This window comes from Cyprinodon tularosa, unplaced genomic scaffold (genome assembly GCF_016077235.1).
Source record: "Cyprinodon tularosa strain WSP-4 unplaced genomic scaffold, ASM1607723v1 ctg959, whole genome shotgun sequence".
NCBI classification, from domain to species: Eukaryota; Metazoa; Chordata; class Actinopteri; order Cyprinodontiformes; family Cyprinodontidae; genus Cyprinodon; species Cyprinodon tularosa.
In genome coordinates this window covers 86,271-99,901 of record NW_024039739.1, presented here as the reverse complement: position 1 = coordinate 99,901, position 13,631 = coordinate 86,271, and the positions used below count along the sequence as shown (strand labels likewise).

The window sequence follows — 13,631 nt, the reverse complement described above, 5'->3', positions numbered from 1 at the left end:
GTTGAAGAAGGAATGAACCATATTACATTTTAGCACGAGATAAGCTCTTTCTATAACCCCTATAAAAAACATTATAACTCCACCGTTTGGTATCTGTTCGCCTCAGAGCGACCAGGCGGCACTTTTTATCTCCAACCGGCGGAGAAAACAACAGATAGCTGCCGCTTCACGTGCGCGAGGAAACGCTGGATTTTCAATTTGATATTTTTCAGGAGGAAACTCAGATTTACCCTTTAAATCTGGTTATATTTGCTCAGACATAACGGAGAGGGGAATAATGTCTCCGCTGCTGCGCGTCCAGTTGAGAGGAACACAGGGAGAGTGACAAGGACGGGGAGAGAGGGAGGAAGAAAGGGGAGGGGAACTGACATTAAAGCAACACAACAAGGAAACTACACTGCGGAGCCTCAGAGACGCCTTCATTTTATGTTTTTGAATAATAGCCGGAGCTTGAGAGGCGAAGTGTGAGTGAAAGGCAGCCCCCGGAGAGCTGCGGCTTTAAGTGTCCGGGGCAGAAAGCGGCTTTTTTGACCGAGCTGGATTTAAAGGCGCTCTCCGTCTCTTTCTCAGACATGGGTGAGAATAATGAAAAATGGCTTTTAATTGTGATTCTGAGGGAAATTAACAGAGAGAGGAGGAGAGGGGGGGGAGGGGGGGGGGGGAACAGCCATGCAGGCCTCTTTTCCTGTGTCCTGTAATTGGAATAGGAAACAATAAACATCAGCTCAGTTTAACTGGAATTAATTAAATCCCCAATTTAGATCATCTTCAGATAAACAGCCACACTTTAAAGGCTCTATATCTGTAGCATGCGGCAGTAAAGAGGGAAGCTCATTACAACAATGGATTAATCCTAATGTTTGAGGGTTTCCTGCTCAAATAGTCCTGAAAAGTATTTGTGCTTTATAACAAGTCGTGATGCTTATTTTGATTGTTTTAAGATTAGATTGTCTAGGTTTAACTGTTTCTGTTTTCCTCAGGGTCAGAGCCACCTGGATCCCCTCAGGTGGTGGAGGATGGAGGTGAGGAAGATGAGGAGGAGCTGAGTGGAGGAGAGGAGGCAGATTTTAGGTCCAGCTCAGGCAGAGGCTCCCTGCTGACCCGGAGGGGCATCACCCTGAGAGTGCTGCTGAAGGATGGGCTGGTGGAGCCTGGCGATGGCGTGTTGGCCATCCACTACCTGGTAATGAAACACAGCTTTAGAGTCAAGAACATGATCTGGGATGTAATCCCATCCTCTGCCTCTCCCCCCCCCCAGGGTAAGAACTTTGTTGGGGACCTGCTGAATGATGGGAAGATCCGATGGGTGGAGACGGGCCAGATCTTTAACTCCCCAAGCGCCTGGGCGACACATTGTAAACGCCTGGTGAACCCAGCCAAGAAGTCCGGCTGTGGATGGGCATCAGTGCGCTACCGGGGTCACAAGCTGGCCCAGTTCAAGACCACCTGGCTGCACAAGTATCAACCAAGCGCGGACATGGTGAGGAAAGGGAAGGAGTGACGCCAACTTTAGAGATGAAATGAAACTTCAGACGTTTAGAGTGTTTCTTAACAGATTTAATCCATAGAATAAGCCCCAGCTAAGGCAGCATTTTACAGGGAGTGACCATCCTGTTAATGGTATTCTTACTATGGATGTTTTCTTTACATTCCTGGTAAAGATAATAATAACTAAAAGTTACAACCATCCAACCTTTATTTTTATCTGTCATTTTTTAGCTAAATTGTTTTTGCATGTATGACCCATTTTCTGCCTCATATTATGTTTGTGCAAAACAGTTTAGCAAGACCCTTTAGAGTAGAAACAGCCATTATAACCTCTGGGCTTCAATATGGGCACAAGTTGTTTTCTTTTGCCATGAAGGTACATGGTTCCACTGGAAGTCTCTAAACTCTACAACCTTACTTTTGTGATGGTATGGAGAGAAAAAAAGAAGCTTTTTTTAATGAAATCAATCCCAAACCTGCAGTTAATATGTACTAGGGCTGCAACTAAAGATTATTTTGCTACTGGATGAATTTGTTTTTTTATTTTTTTGATTAATCCATTAATAATCTGTTAGCAAAAGATTCCTTAAAGAAGACTTTTTACAAAGTTTTTTTTTTAAATCTTAAATACAAAATTTTTATATATTTATTTAGCAGTTTTTGTATATTTGCAAGAGTTGGTTGATCTGTCACCTCAAGGCATATTTTAAAGTCTCTAAACTCATCAATTACTAAATTAGTTGATGATTATCAAATAATCGATTAATCTGATTAATTGTTTCATTTCTAATATGTACACAGTACTTAATGGTTGTTATGGAAACTTGGTGACTCCAAGATGGTAATCTTTGCTTCAGACACATATTCAACCCTGTGGCAAAAAATTATTAATACTTTTAATCGTTTCATATTTAAATGGCAGGAAAATAGAAGGACATGATTAACATAATAGACATTCCATGTAATTATATTCAATTAAAAGAAATAGAATATGACCAATGATAAATGATTATGACTGTTAAAGAAGGGATGTTGTTGTAACTGATGGTTTTGTTTAAAGCTCTATTTCCTTAACATGGGTTAAGAAAATTAAATCACTCTCCTGAATATTTATTAGGGCTGCAACTAACCATTATTTTGCTAATTGATTAATCTGTTGATTATTTTATCTATTAATTGATTAGGAATCGGATATTCAAAGGTTCCTTAAAAAAACTTTTAAAAAAGTAAACCAGGTGAAACTAAAACTGTTCCACTCTAGGAGTTCTGGATAGAGCATATTGATGGACAAAAAATATTTGTTTTTATCTTAAATGCAAACTTTTTATATATTATTTTAAGATTTTGGTATAATTACTGCTCTAAGTGGGTCGATCTGTCAGCTAAAGGCATGTTTTACAGTTTCTATACTCTAGTTAATGATTAATCAAATAGTAAATTAGTTGAAGATTATTTCAATAATCGATTTATCACGATTAATCTAATTAATTGTTTCAGCCCTAATATTTATATTATGTTGAATTTATCATGCTGCTGTGCTTAATGTGACTGTAAGATTCCGGAGCTTATAGATGGTTCATCTCAGACTACACACAGTCATCCTCCTTATAAACCAAAGTATTACCAGATGCACCTTTCCTCTTTTTTCTTTATTTTCTAAATGGAATTTTAGGTTCTCGAAGACTGATAGTGTTTAATAGATTATTAGTACGTATTATATATTTATTAATCTGTTTTCAACTTTTTTTTCAAATGATGTTAGAGCATGGTGAGTGAAGAAGATGACGACGAGGATGAGGAGGAAGGGAAGGCAGCTGTGCCGGCAGATGAGAAGAACAAGAACAACAAACCTGGTTTAAATGGTCTCTTCTTTTCTCCTATCATCTCCTATTTTAGTTTAACTCATTCAAAGCTGTTAACATCTTCACTTTGTTGCAGATGTAATGGTCTCACGTCGAGCCGACAGAGAGAGGATTCCTGTCAGATATTGCACTTTGGGCACCAGGGACGCAGCCAGGTACTGCATGCCTTACAGTGGTATTTCTACTTTTTTTTTTTTTTTTTTGGAGGATTATAATGTGATTAACTCTTTGCATTGCCCTCAGAGATCCACACACGCTGGTGGAGCTGTCAGCGTTTTCAGCCATCAACAGGTTCCAACCGTTCAATGTAGCCGTCTCTAGTAATGTTCTGCTGCTAATGGTGAGTGTTGAGGCGCTTAGAAAAAGTGTAGCGGAAAACTGGTGAAAAGCTTACTGACAAATGGGGATTTTTTTTTAAAGGACTTTCACTGTCATCTGACCTCCAGTGAGGTGGTGGGCTACCTTGGAGGGCGATGGGACACAAACACACAATGTTAGTATGATGTTATAGAAAGTGTTTGGAATAAATAGATGATTAAACTTCCTCTTTATTACCTTAATAAACATCTCTGTGTTTTAGTGCTGACAGTTCTAAGGGCTTTCCCGTGTCGGACCAGGCTGGCTGACAGAGATACGGCCTCCGCTGTTGAAGAGGAGGTAAAACCTGGATGTGGAGCTTATCGGCATTACTTTTAACAAACATCAGAACACACTGGAATGTAAACACAGCTCCTGTCTCTTTAAATATCAGTTAAGTTCAGTTTTTGTCCAAATATGGGAAAATTAACCAAACAGAAAAATAGAAAAACTTTGAAAACTTTTTTCAAGGCGCAGCTAGAATTCACATTTTGTACAAATAGGTCAGCTCAGAGTTAGCAGCCTTACTGTGGAGGACCCAACCTACCAAGAATAAAAGATTCCTTGTGTTATAACTTTAAAATCATTATTTATATGCAGTTTGCTGTATATTGACTACATTTACCAGGTTTCATAAGGTTAATTCCACCTCGAGTTTCCCTGCAATATGTTTTGTCTGTTTAGAGTTGGAAAATAGTCCATCTGCAGTATATGCTTTTATTTTGAAGGCACCATGAAAACCAGCACACCTTTGTGTCTTGTAAGCTAATGTGTTTTCCGGGTTAGACAGTAAAAACAGCACAATAAAGTTACCCAACGAACTGCACTACCTGCTGCTAACTGTACTACTCTAACTCCACTGCCAAATCTCTAACCCTGCTAAGTTGATTAGCAAGAACACATTATAAGTTAGTCACAGATACTAGCTCTATACAGCCAGGAGAAAAGCTGCAACAGTGATGCTGTGCCAAAGCCCCCCCTCGGTTTTTACATTTAGAGCTGCACATGAAGGAAGAAGAGGAAGTCGGAAAATTATTAGTGGAGGAAAGGAGAGGCGGGAATAAACGACTTCAGAAATATCTGTTTGGTGAGAAAATACTACAGGGATATGCATGATTAGAAAGTAGATCAGTTATTAAAGATAAGAAACAAACTAAAATAATAGGAAAATAATATAAAGGGGTCGAAAAACATGTTTTAAACATATTTGGGTGGTCAAAAAAATCAGAAAGTTTAAAACAGCAATGCATTTACTTCTTATAAATAAGTACATGAAAAATACAAAGAAAACTATTATTGTAAAAGTAAAAGAGCAGATATAAAATAGAACAGTTAAAATACATTCAAATTGAAATAATTAATCAATTTTTAAATATTTTTTAGTATCTCTAATTTCCATCATTTTGTTGCATTTAAAAGCACATTAATTTAAATTTAATGCTATTTCTTTGACAATTAATTATATTTCAGGATTTTTTTAATGTATTTTTAAATATGGCAGAATTGGTCCTCCATACTTTACTGGAGTTGTGTGGTTCGTAAATGTTTTGTTCAAATAGAAGAATGAATTGCGTAAACAAGCTGAATTGAATCAGTTCATGAACAGCAGTTTTTTTTTTCCTGTTCCTGTCATCAAAGCTGAAGTTTAAATATAAAGGTTTATTTTCTCTTTTGTTTTCAGATATGTCAGAACCTGTTTATGCGGGGGTTATCGTTAGTGGGCTGGTACCACAGCCACCCCCGAGGTCCGGCCTTGCCGTCGCTGCAGGACATCGACTCCCAAATGGATCACCAGCTGAGGCTGCAGGGCTCCAACAATGGCTTCCAGCCCTGTCTGGGCATCATCTGTGGTTAGTAACTGCTTTTTAGAAACACCAGTGTTAGGATAATTATCATTTAAGATGAAAGTTTATTACACCTTTGTATTGGCTGCCTGTTGGATGTCAGAACTGATGTTTTAATCTAATTAGTGTAATAAACATGGTGTTATAAACTCACACATGTTCAATGATAATTATCTTAACACTAGTTTGATTGTAATATTACAAAGTTGTTGCTCTGATTTAAGGAGAAACTAAATGTAGTACTTAGCATACTTCTTACCTGATCTGAGTGTTGAATCTGGTAAATAAGGGGGGAAAACAACAACTGTGCACTAACACTTTACTCGTGACAAAAACAAAGCTGACTTTGTCAGAGGTGGTGAATCCAGGTTCAGTAGGAACTCTGCCTAGTTTCCTTTCATCCTGTTCACTGAACCAGATCACCAGTGACTGGTTCGATCTGAATTCAGCAAATCTGTAAGGACCCTTAAGCCAAAGTGTGTCAGTGGAGGCTGCATGCTTCCTATCATAGGAATCTTGTGACATTCCTATCTTGAGCTTAGGAGCTTTAAGAAAACCCACAATCCTTTGCCTGACATGATGTACAGACACAGCCAACCTCACAGAATTGAACAAAAACACACAATACACACGTTCATATTCGTATAACTTTTATGTCTTGCAGTTTATGTCCAACAGGCTGTAGTCCCAATTATACAACCACTGTCCGTGTGATGATGTTTTAAAGGCTGAAGGCTGTCTAGATTTATAGTTTTTCTTATCATTGACCCCATTGATGTATTGAATCAGCCCCTGTTGTGTTGTGGTGCTTGAGACTCTCTGGACCAGGACTATCTACTCCTTGACTTTGCAAATATAATCATTATTATAATAATTATCAGATTTTAATCCACCACACTGAGTCACTGGTGAGAAATCCGCCTGAAAAAAATATGACTTTAGTGGTATTATCTCTCGTACTCCTTACAGTTCTTTAAAAACTAAACACTACTAAGAAACTTGGAATCTATACTTGATTGTTTTAAGAAATTCTGATTAGTAATCTATTACTTTGTGTTTCCCTGGGGTATTAAGGGTTGCTTCTATTAGAAAACTAGCTATTGGTCACTATGTGACCAATGATCTTACAGCAGGTTGATGAACCAACCTTATGACCACGTGAACACAGAAGCCAAAAAGCTGTCCATTTCCCTCTGTGATGCAGGCTTCGTGAAAAGTGTTGGAAAACAAAATTGAGAAAAGGGAGTCTTAGACAATAAAAACAGAAGCCTTACTGAGTATGCCACTGGACGTTTCCGTGAGGCGCGTATAAAGGTTTACTTTATTTGGGGGAGGAGCCAATATACATGACGTCCTTAGCCTCGCTACCGCCATACCACTTGGTCGCCTCGGGACGTGGTACAGCTCAGAACTTCAGCAGGCATTTAAACAGCCTCCATATTTAGTGATGCGGGAGAGTTGCTGTCAGTTGGATAGAGTTTGGATAGATCGGTTGGAAAAACATCCACTCTAGTTGGTTAAAAACATTTTGGTTAGATTTAACATGTAATGATCAAAATCTGAGCAAGCCACTAGTTTCAGTCATAACATTGGTATTAAAAAGTATTGCTTTCTACAGAGCTGTCACCTTGCTAGTGGCATCAGTAGTAAGACATGGATTACCACAGGCCAGTGGCGGCCGGCCCATAGGGGGCGCTGGGGCACCGCCCCCCCTGATAAGAAGAGAGAAACGTAAAATATATTTTTAGAAATTAACTCATAAATGTCAGTTTTACTCTATAGACTGTGTACCTATAAGCAAAACAAATTATATAAACTACATTTCCCTATCTACTGTCATTCATTTGTGGATTTCCACAGACAGACTCCTACATTCTCTGTTCTGGGGGCGCTGATCAGACTGACCCACATTTGCAAAGAATCTGTCAATCATGTACTATTGCTAGGTGAATTTAATGGCCAATCAGCGTCTCGGAACTTTATGGTCTTGGGGCGCTGAAAATACTGCGCTTTAACAGGCTTCTGAACCCAAGCGCAGGTGCAGACAATTAGAGGGAAGATGGCGAATGTAACGACCGAGATGCAGCTTCCACCAAATTCGGTGAGATCCTTATTTATCTACCCGTTTGCCAGAAGAACATCCCTGTTGTAGGATATGAACATTTCATGTCATGGTTATTGTGACTGTGACGAATCCACCTCGTCGCTTAAAGCTACAGTGTGTAATTTTCAGCGACATCTAGCGGTCAGACTACAGACCGCAGCAACATGAACATCTCCCCCCCACCGCTTCTCCCCCCCAACAGTACGGCGAGCGTTACGGGACAAAATTTCTTCTACGACGTCCACATCACCTACCCTCTCAAGTGATGAGGTTTGTTTACATAGATAATTTTACAGATAGTATTTCATTAGTCTGTGTAGGGTATAGATTTCATGTAGACTTAAGATAATAAATATACCCGTTATTTTTTCTACATCGTTGTGACGTCTTGGTGAGCTGCTTTGCATGGTGATATAAACAGACGAAGTAATTGTAGTCATTAGTTTAACAGCGAGATTGTGTTCGCTGGAAGAATATATATCCCCCGTTTACAGAGTCCAAGTCATTTTGGTGGCACGGGGGTTACAACGCGAGGGAGAGGGAGAGGACGAGGGCGAAGGCAGGGAGGCCGTGCAGCTAGGGCCAGGCGAGAGAGGGGAGCCAGCGGGGTGAGAGCAGAGGAGGAAAGGCTTGAAGATCTCCAAAGGAGCCGGAGAGAAGTAACCGAGGTATATATCCAGAAAATTATTTTACAGAAAATTACTGAATCATTACCTGTGAAACGTCAGGGACGTTGCTGAATAAGTATACTGGAGAGTAACAGCATCATCACGCAGCATGTTATTGTTTTAGACAGGTCTGAGCATCCTGTACTCCAAAAACTGCAGTGATATTAGACAATTGTGTGTGTAGGATTAATTACCTGTCCAAGAGAAAACTGGCAACTTGAGCGTCACTTTGAAAACCTTTTTCCTCCATCAGTGACTTCCATCGTGTAAATGCCGTGCCAATGTTGATCCGTGTTTTTTGCCGTTTCTTGTCACGCTTGCGTTTATTCTCGTCGTGTTTCCGCTTCTTAGATGACGGGGGTTCGGTGTCCGCCGCTTTTCGTTGTGATACAGAGTAGGCATGATCCTCCATTCGTCTGATGTTTGGCCACACAGTGCCAAACAGTTTGCAAAGTCACTCACGCCTGCCGCCTTGTTCACCTTTCTTGTTACTGAGGCGCAGTATACCTGCTTCTTCTTCTTCTTTGGTTTCAGGCAGACTAAACGCTTCTCAGGCATAATACTGCCATCTACTGTTCAGTACCGTCTCAGTTAATCTCTCTCAACTTGCCGTAGTTATTTTTGAGCGTCATGGGAGATCTCGCAATCGCTAGTTTGTTGCCTCTGCGCTTGCCGTAGCGCAAAGATGTCAGCCTCCATGGCTGCGAGACCCGCTCCTATGTAATTATAAATAACGAATTCTAAGGCAACGCAAATATTATGGTTAAAAGGCTGAGCTCATAGGTGATGATAAATAACATAGTTATGTATAATATATTAAATTTCTGACTTTATATGCCTGTAATTATTACACACTGTAGCTTTAAAACAACCTCTCTAACTTTGCGCGCCACACACACATTCCTGTTATACTGTGCTTGTGAGGACCAATACACTCGCGCTGAGCCCAGTAGCTCCATGAACTTAAAACACACAAGCTGTTCCTGGTTACCTGCTGGCGTATTGAGGGTGCACACTTAATATTTCAGTGGGGTTAGCCGTGTGTGTGTGTGTGTGTGTGTGTGGGTGTGTGGGTGTGTGTGTGTGTGTGTGTGTGTGCTACGGGGACTTGTCATCTTCAGTCTGGCTGCGTCTTTGCTGGGTTCAAACCCAGTTTGGTGTAATTGAATAAGTCAATGAATCTGTGTAAAAGAATTAAGTTGTAAAAATTATTTGTTTTTGTACATCAATTGTTTGTGGAGGTAATATATGGACAAAACTGATTCATGAGAAGAAATCAGAAATAAGAGAGCCTGAGGGTAGGGGCTTAAACTATTTAATGAGGGCTGTGGGAAGAAAAGCGGCAATTTTTGTTTTCTGTTTCTTTGTTACATTGCTGGTAACTGGAGGGAGGCTGAGGCCCAGAGTATCTTGTATGTTTAGTTTCTTTTGCACCCTGTTTTGAGTTTTTGAGCACAATAAATCACCAACACCGGTAACCCGACTGAGCCTGGATTCTTGCAGGCCAAAGAACCCCGTCACAGTGACCCAAATCATCACTGTTAGTTATTATATAGTAAATTAAATCATTACTGTTAAATTGTATGTATTGTCCAATTGTTTATTTGAATTCTTATTCCGGATTAGTTGGAGACATACACTAGGCTATATCAGCCCCACCAAAAATATTTTTCACCAGCCGCCACTGCCACAGGCTACAGGCTAAAAGTATATATTTTATGTTTTATACATTTTGATGGGTCAATTATAAGAAGGTGCGGCTTTTCTATGGATTTTTCCAAACTCCCAGGGGGTGAAGTCAAAGTTCTAAATCAAAGAATAAGGGGATTATTTTCATTTAGCACAAGATGCTAGCAACAGGCACGATGGAGAACAAATGTCCCAAATGAAGACATCAAAACATATTAAAGCTGCTGAACCAATGAAGAGGCTGGGCTCAGCTCCTGCAGAGCTGAAATAAAGAGCTGACAAAGCCCCATCTTTCAGTAGAAGCTCTTACTGCTCCGAGCCAACAAGCTAACAGCAGCTAGCATTGTTCTTCTCCCCTAATCCTGGGGCTAGATGTAGAAATCCCCCTACAGGCTTGGTGGGAGACAGTTCAGTAGATATCATCAGTTTATAGCCAGTTGCTGCTTATATATGTACATTTCCAAAGGATTCTTTACCTACAAGAATAGTTAAATAAGCAAACAAGGGTAAACACTGGTTAAGCTTTCTTACGTTTTGTGACAACTTAACAAAGCTAAAAAACTCAGAAGCCACACAGGGGCTAATGAAGCTTAGATGACATAATGTTGGCATCAACATTGTCCAATCTGGCAACCAACTGGCAAACAGTTTTAAGGAGAGTGGGCCAGTGCTATAGCGCCACTTACTGGTCAGAAGGAGCTATTTCCTCAAATGTGAGAGAATAGCAGGAAACTTGGAAATGTCCTATGATGAGTATAATTATTGGGTGAAATCCATCTGGTATTAGAGACTAACCACTGTGAGACAGACTTCCTGTTATGTCTGGTGATTAATACAAAGGAGGGAGAGACACTTCATTCTAGCATAAACAGTAATCAATGCCACATTTATTTTTCTTAATATGTAATTTTGGAAACTTGACCACTTTTTATTGGTGCGTTTCAGGTCCATACTACCATGGAAACCAAGGTGTGGCATCTACAATAACACCGTTCTGGGTCGTACCACCACCTGAGGTTGGAAAAAAACTTTCACTTCTCAGCTTCTTGTTTTGTGGTTTGCCATGTGAGCCTTACTACAGAAGCTGAGAGCGGTCGTGTCCCTTGGATACTTTTTACACTGTGGTTTTCTTGAGAAAAACGAGTTAATTTTCTCATTATCTTAAGATAACAAAAGCCGTTTTCTCGTCATAACGAGATGATTGGTGTATGTTAAAACTGATTACATCCTTCAATATCACAACAGCGGGAGATGATTTATAAGTCATGTCAGCCAATGTGAAATTCTTTAAATAATCCTGTGTTTAACTTTTAGGTAACGAGACAACGTTGTTGGTTTGATGATTTGCTTCCATTTCTGATTCATAAGCAATTAGACCTATGCCTCCTGCACCTTAGCATCTGGTGTTACGCCTGTAACAGGTATGAGATGCATTAACCCCCAAAATGTCCAGATTAAAGTTTTTCATTAAAAAAGCAGGGTTGTTTCTACTGTAACCTACTCAATCCAATTATCCACCATGATGACCTGACAATGAAAAAAAAATAGGAAACTGAAAAACGTATTATTTGTGCACAAGCGGTACCCCCGACTGCACACTATGGTTACCGTAAGCATAATGGACTGGAAATCCAGGGCTGTTGGCCAGCCTCATTCATTACTCATACAGGTTAATCATCTCGTTATCTCAAGAAATCAATATCTGTTTCCTCCCGGTAATGAGATAATTATCTTATTATCTCGAGAAAACAATGAATGGTTTAACCGTGATAATGAGATAGTTATGTCATTATCTTGCGAAAGCAAAGGAAAAAAAAGTCAAGTATGACCACTCTCGGCTTCTGTACCTTACTATGTTTCATCTCTGAAATTAGAAACATTTGTTCTCGTGTTTCTCATCATGGTCCCCCCCCGCCCCTATCTACAGCAACGGCCTAATGACTACGGCATCCCTGTGGCGGTGGAAGTCACTTATGTTCAGGACAATTTTCTCACAAGTGATGTTCTCAATGAGATGGTACTGATTATGCAGACTCATGAAATTAAAGCCAAACCCCTAAAGGTAGAGCAAGGCAGGACTAAAGACATTCATATTTCTTCTACAGATGCTGCTGGTCGATTATTACAGGACGGCACCCGATCTGGTCCAGTTTAACCAGTATTGGTGTCCTGAGACGACCATGATGGACAAGATAAAGGTAGGACACATGTAGGTCAAAGGCTCTGTGTCAAAGCACCGTATGCATTAAATAACGTTTCTGTCTCTGCAGGGCTCTCTAAGCTGCCATGCCCCCAAAGACCAGGCCTACTCTCAGATCTTGGAACATGTCTACAGCCAACTTAGCACAACGCACTGAGATCCGCCCTGCACGTGTGACGTGACCTCCAACTGACTCGAGTCGTTCCATTTTGAACAGCTTAACAGACCTGAATGGTCTGACGCTCGTTAAATTCTGCTTGAAAATACAAAGATAGATGCCCTGAATGGTCTCCTGCTTGAGTGTTAATATCCATATAGCATTAAAAACAGACTTTCAGAGCTGGACAGGCACTAGATATGTGAAAGTAGTCGCTTTTTGTAGTTGTACTGTACTTTATGAGAAGAGACATACAAATCTAACAAAACACAATCCCATAAAAAAGAAATCAGATTTAACTGGACACTGTATGGACAGTGAAAGACCTGCTGCTTTTAAAAACATGGACCTATATGCTTCCATATTAACAGATATGGATGATTAACAGTAATAAATGTCTCGCCTTTATAGACTCAGTCAGTGGGGATAGTAGTTGTGGGTAAGCAGTCAATAGTAGTATAAAACATCCATCAGCTATGTATGCAAAATTATGTGTTTGATCCAAACGATACTCTCCAACAGATCCAGTTTTGGCTCCTGAGGTCATATTAAGGAGTTGGTTGTGGAGTGCTTCCTCTAGTTCAACAAAACAGGTGTGTGTTTGTGTGTTAGGTGCGTTGTGTTGTGAACATGCCCATCTGCTGTCCTTTTGTTAGTTTGAGTGAAATATGGGCACTCTTTAAGACAGGTATTTGCTTCCTCTCAAACTGTTCTGTATTTATTACTAACTGTTGACTGTGTGGTTTATATGTGTGCAGACAGAGCTATGCCTTAAGCCTGCTGATTGGTGAATCACTAAGTATTAAAATATATACACTGGAACCATTTAAATATGATCTATTGTTTAATTGTTTTGCCGCATTATAGCCAAAGAGCTTGAATGTTTATACAGTTTTGTATGGGTTTGACCAACATAAAGCAGCGCATTAAAGAGTTGAGAGAAAAGAGTAAACAGTTTTCTTCTTTTTTGACCCCGATTACTCTGATTCCACCAAGGGTAAAACCAAGGATAAGTAATTGGCTTTAAAAAATCCCCCCACCGATAGCTGAAATTCAGCTTCTTTGTGAAGACCATGGAGGTTTATAACAAAACATTAGTCAATAAATAATATCTTAAAGACAAAAGATCAAAACATACAGGCCAAGGAGTGCTGTAATTTTAACCCATATGGTTTAAGGAACATCACAGACCTGAATGATGCTCTTCCCTGAAACATTTTTGCAGCATCATGCTATGGGTATGCATAGACATGAACGAAAGG

The 13,631-nt window shown here is 39.9% G+C and overlaps 1 protein-coding gene across 1 annotated transcript; it reads left to right on the top strand.

Moving 5' to 3' along the window:
* Positions 1–356: 356 nt before the first annotated feature.
* On the top strand, positions 357–13,321 carry mpnd (MPN domain containing). Its single transcript, XM_038275444.1, has 13 exons — positions 357–576; positions 981–1,183; positions 1,259–1,480; positions 3,251–3,350; positions 3,427–3,505; positions 3,594–3,690; positions 3,771–3,843; positions 3,931–4,007; positions 5,389–5,557; positions 10,958–11,028; positions 11,940–12,029; positions 12,118–12,210; positions 12,283–13,321. The coding sequence occupies exons 1-13, from the start codon at positions 573–575 to the stop codon at positions 12,367–12,369; spliced, it is 1,365 nt and encodes a 454-aa protein (XP_038131372.1). The 5' UTR covers positions 357–572; the 3' UTR covers positions 12,370–13,321.
* Positions 13,322–13,631: the final 310 nt, after the last annotated feature.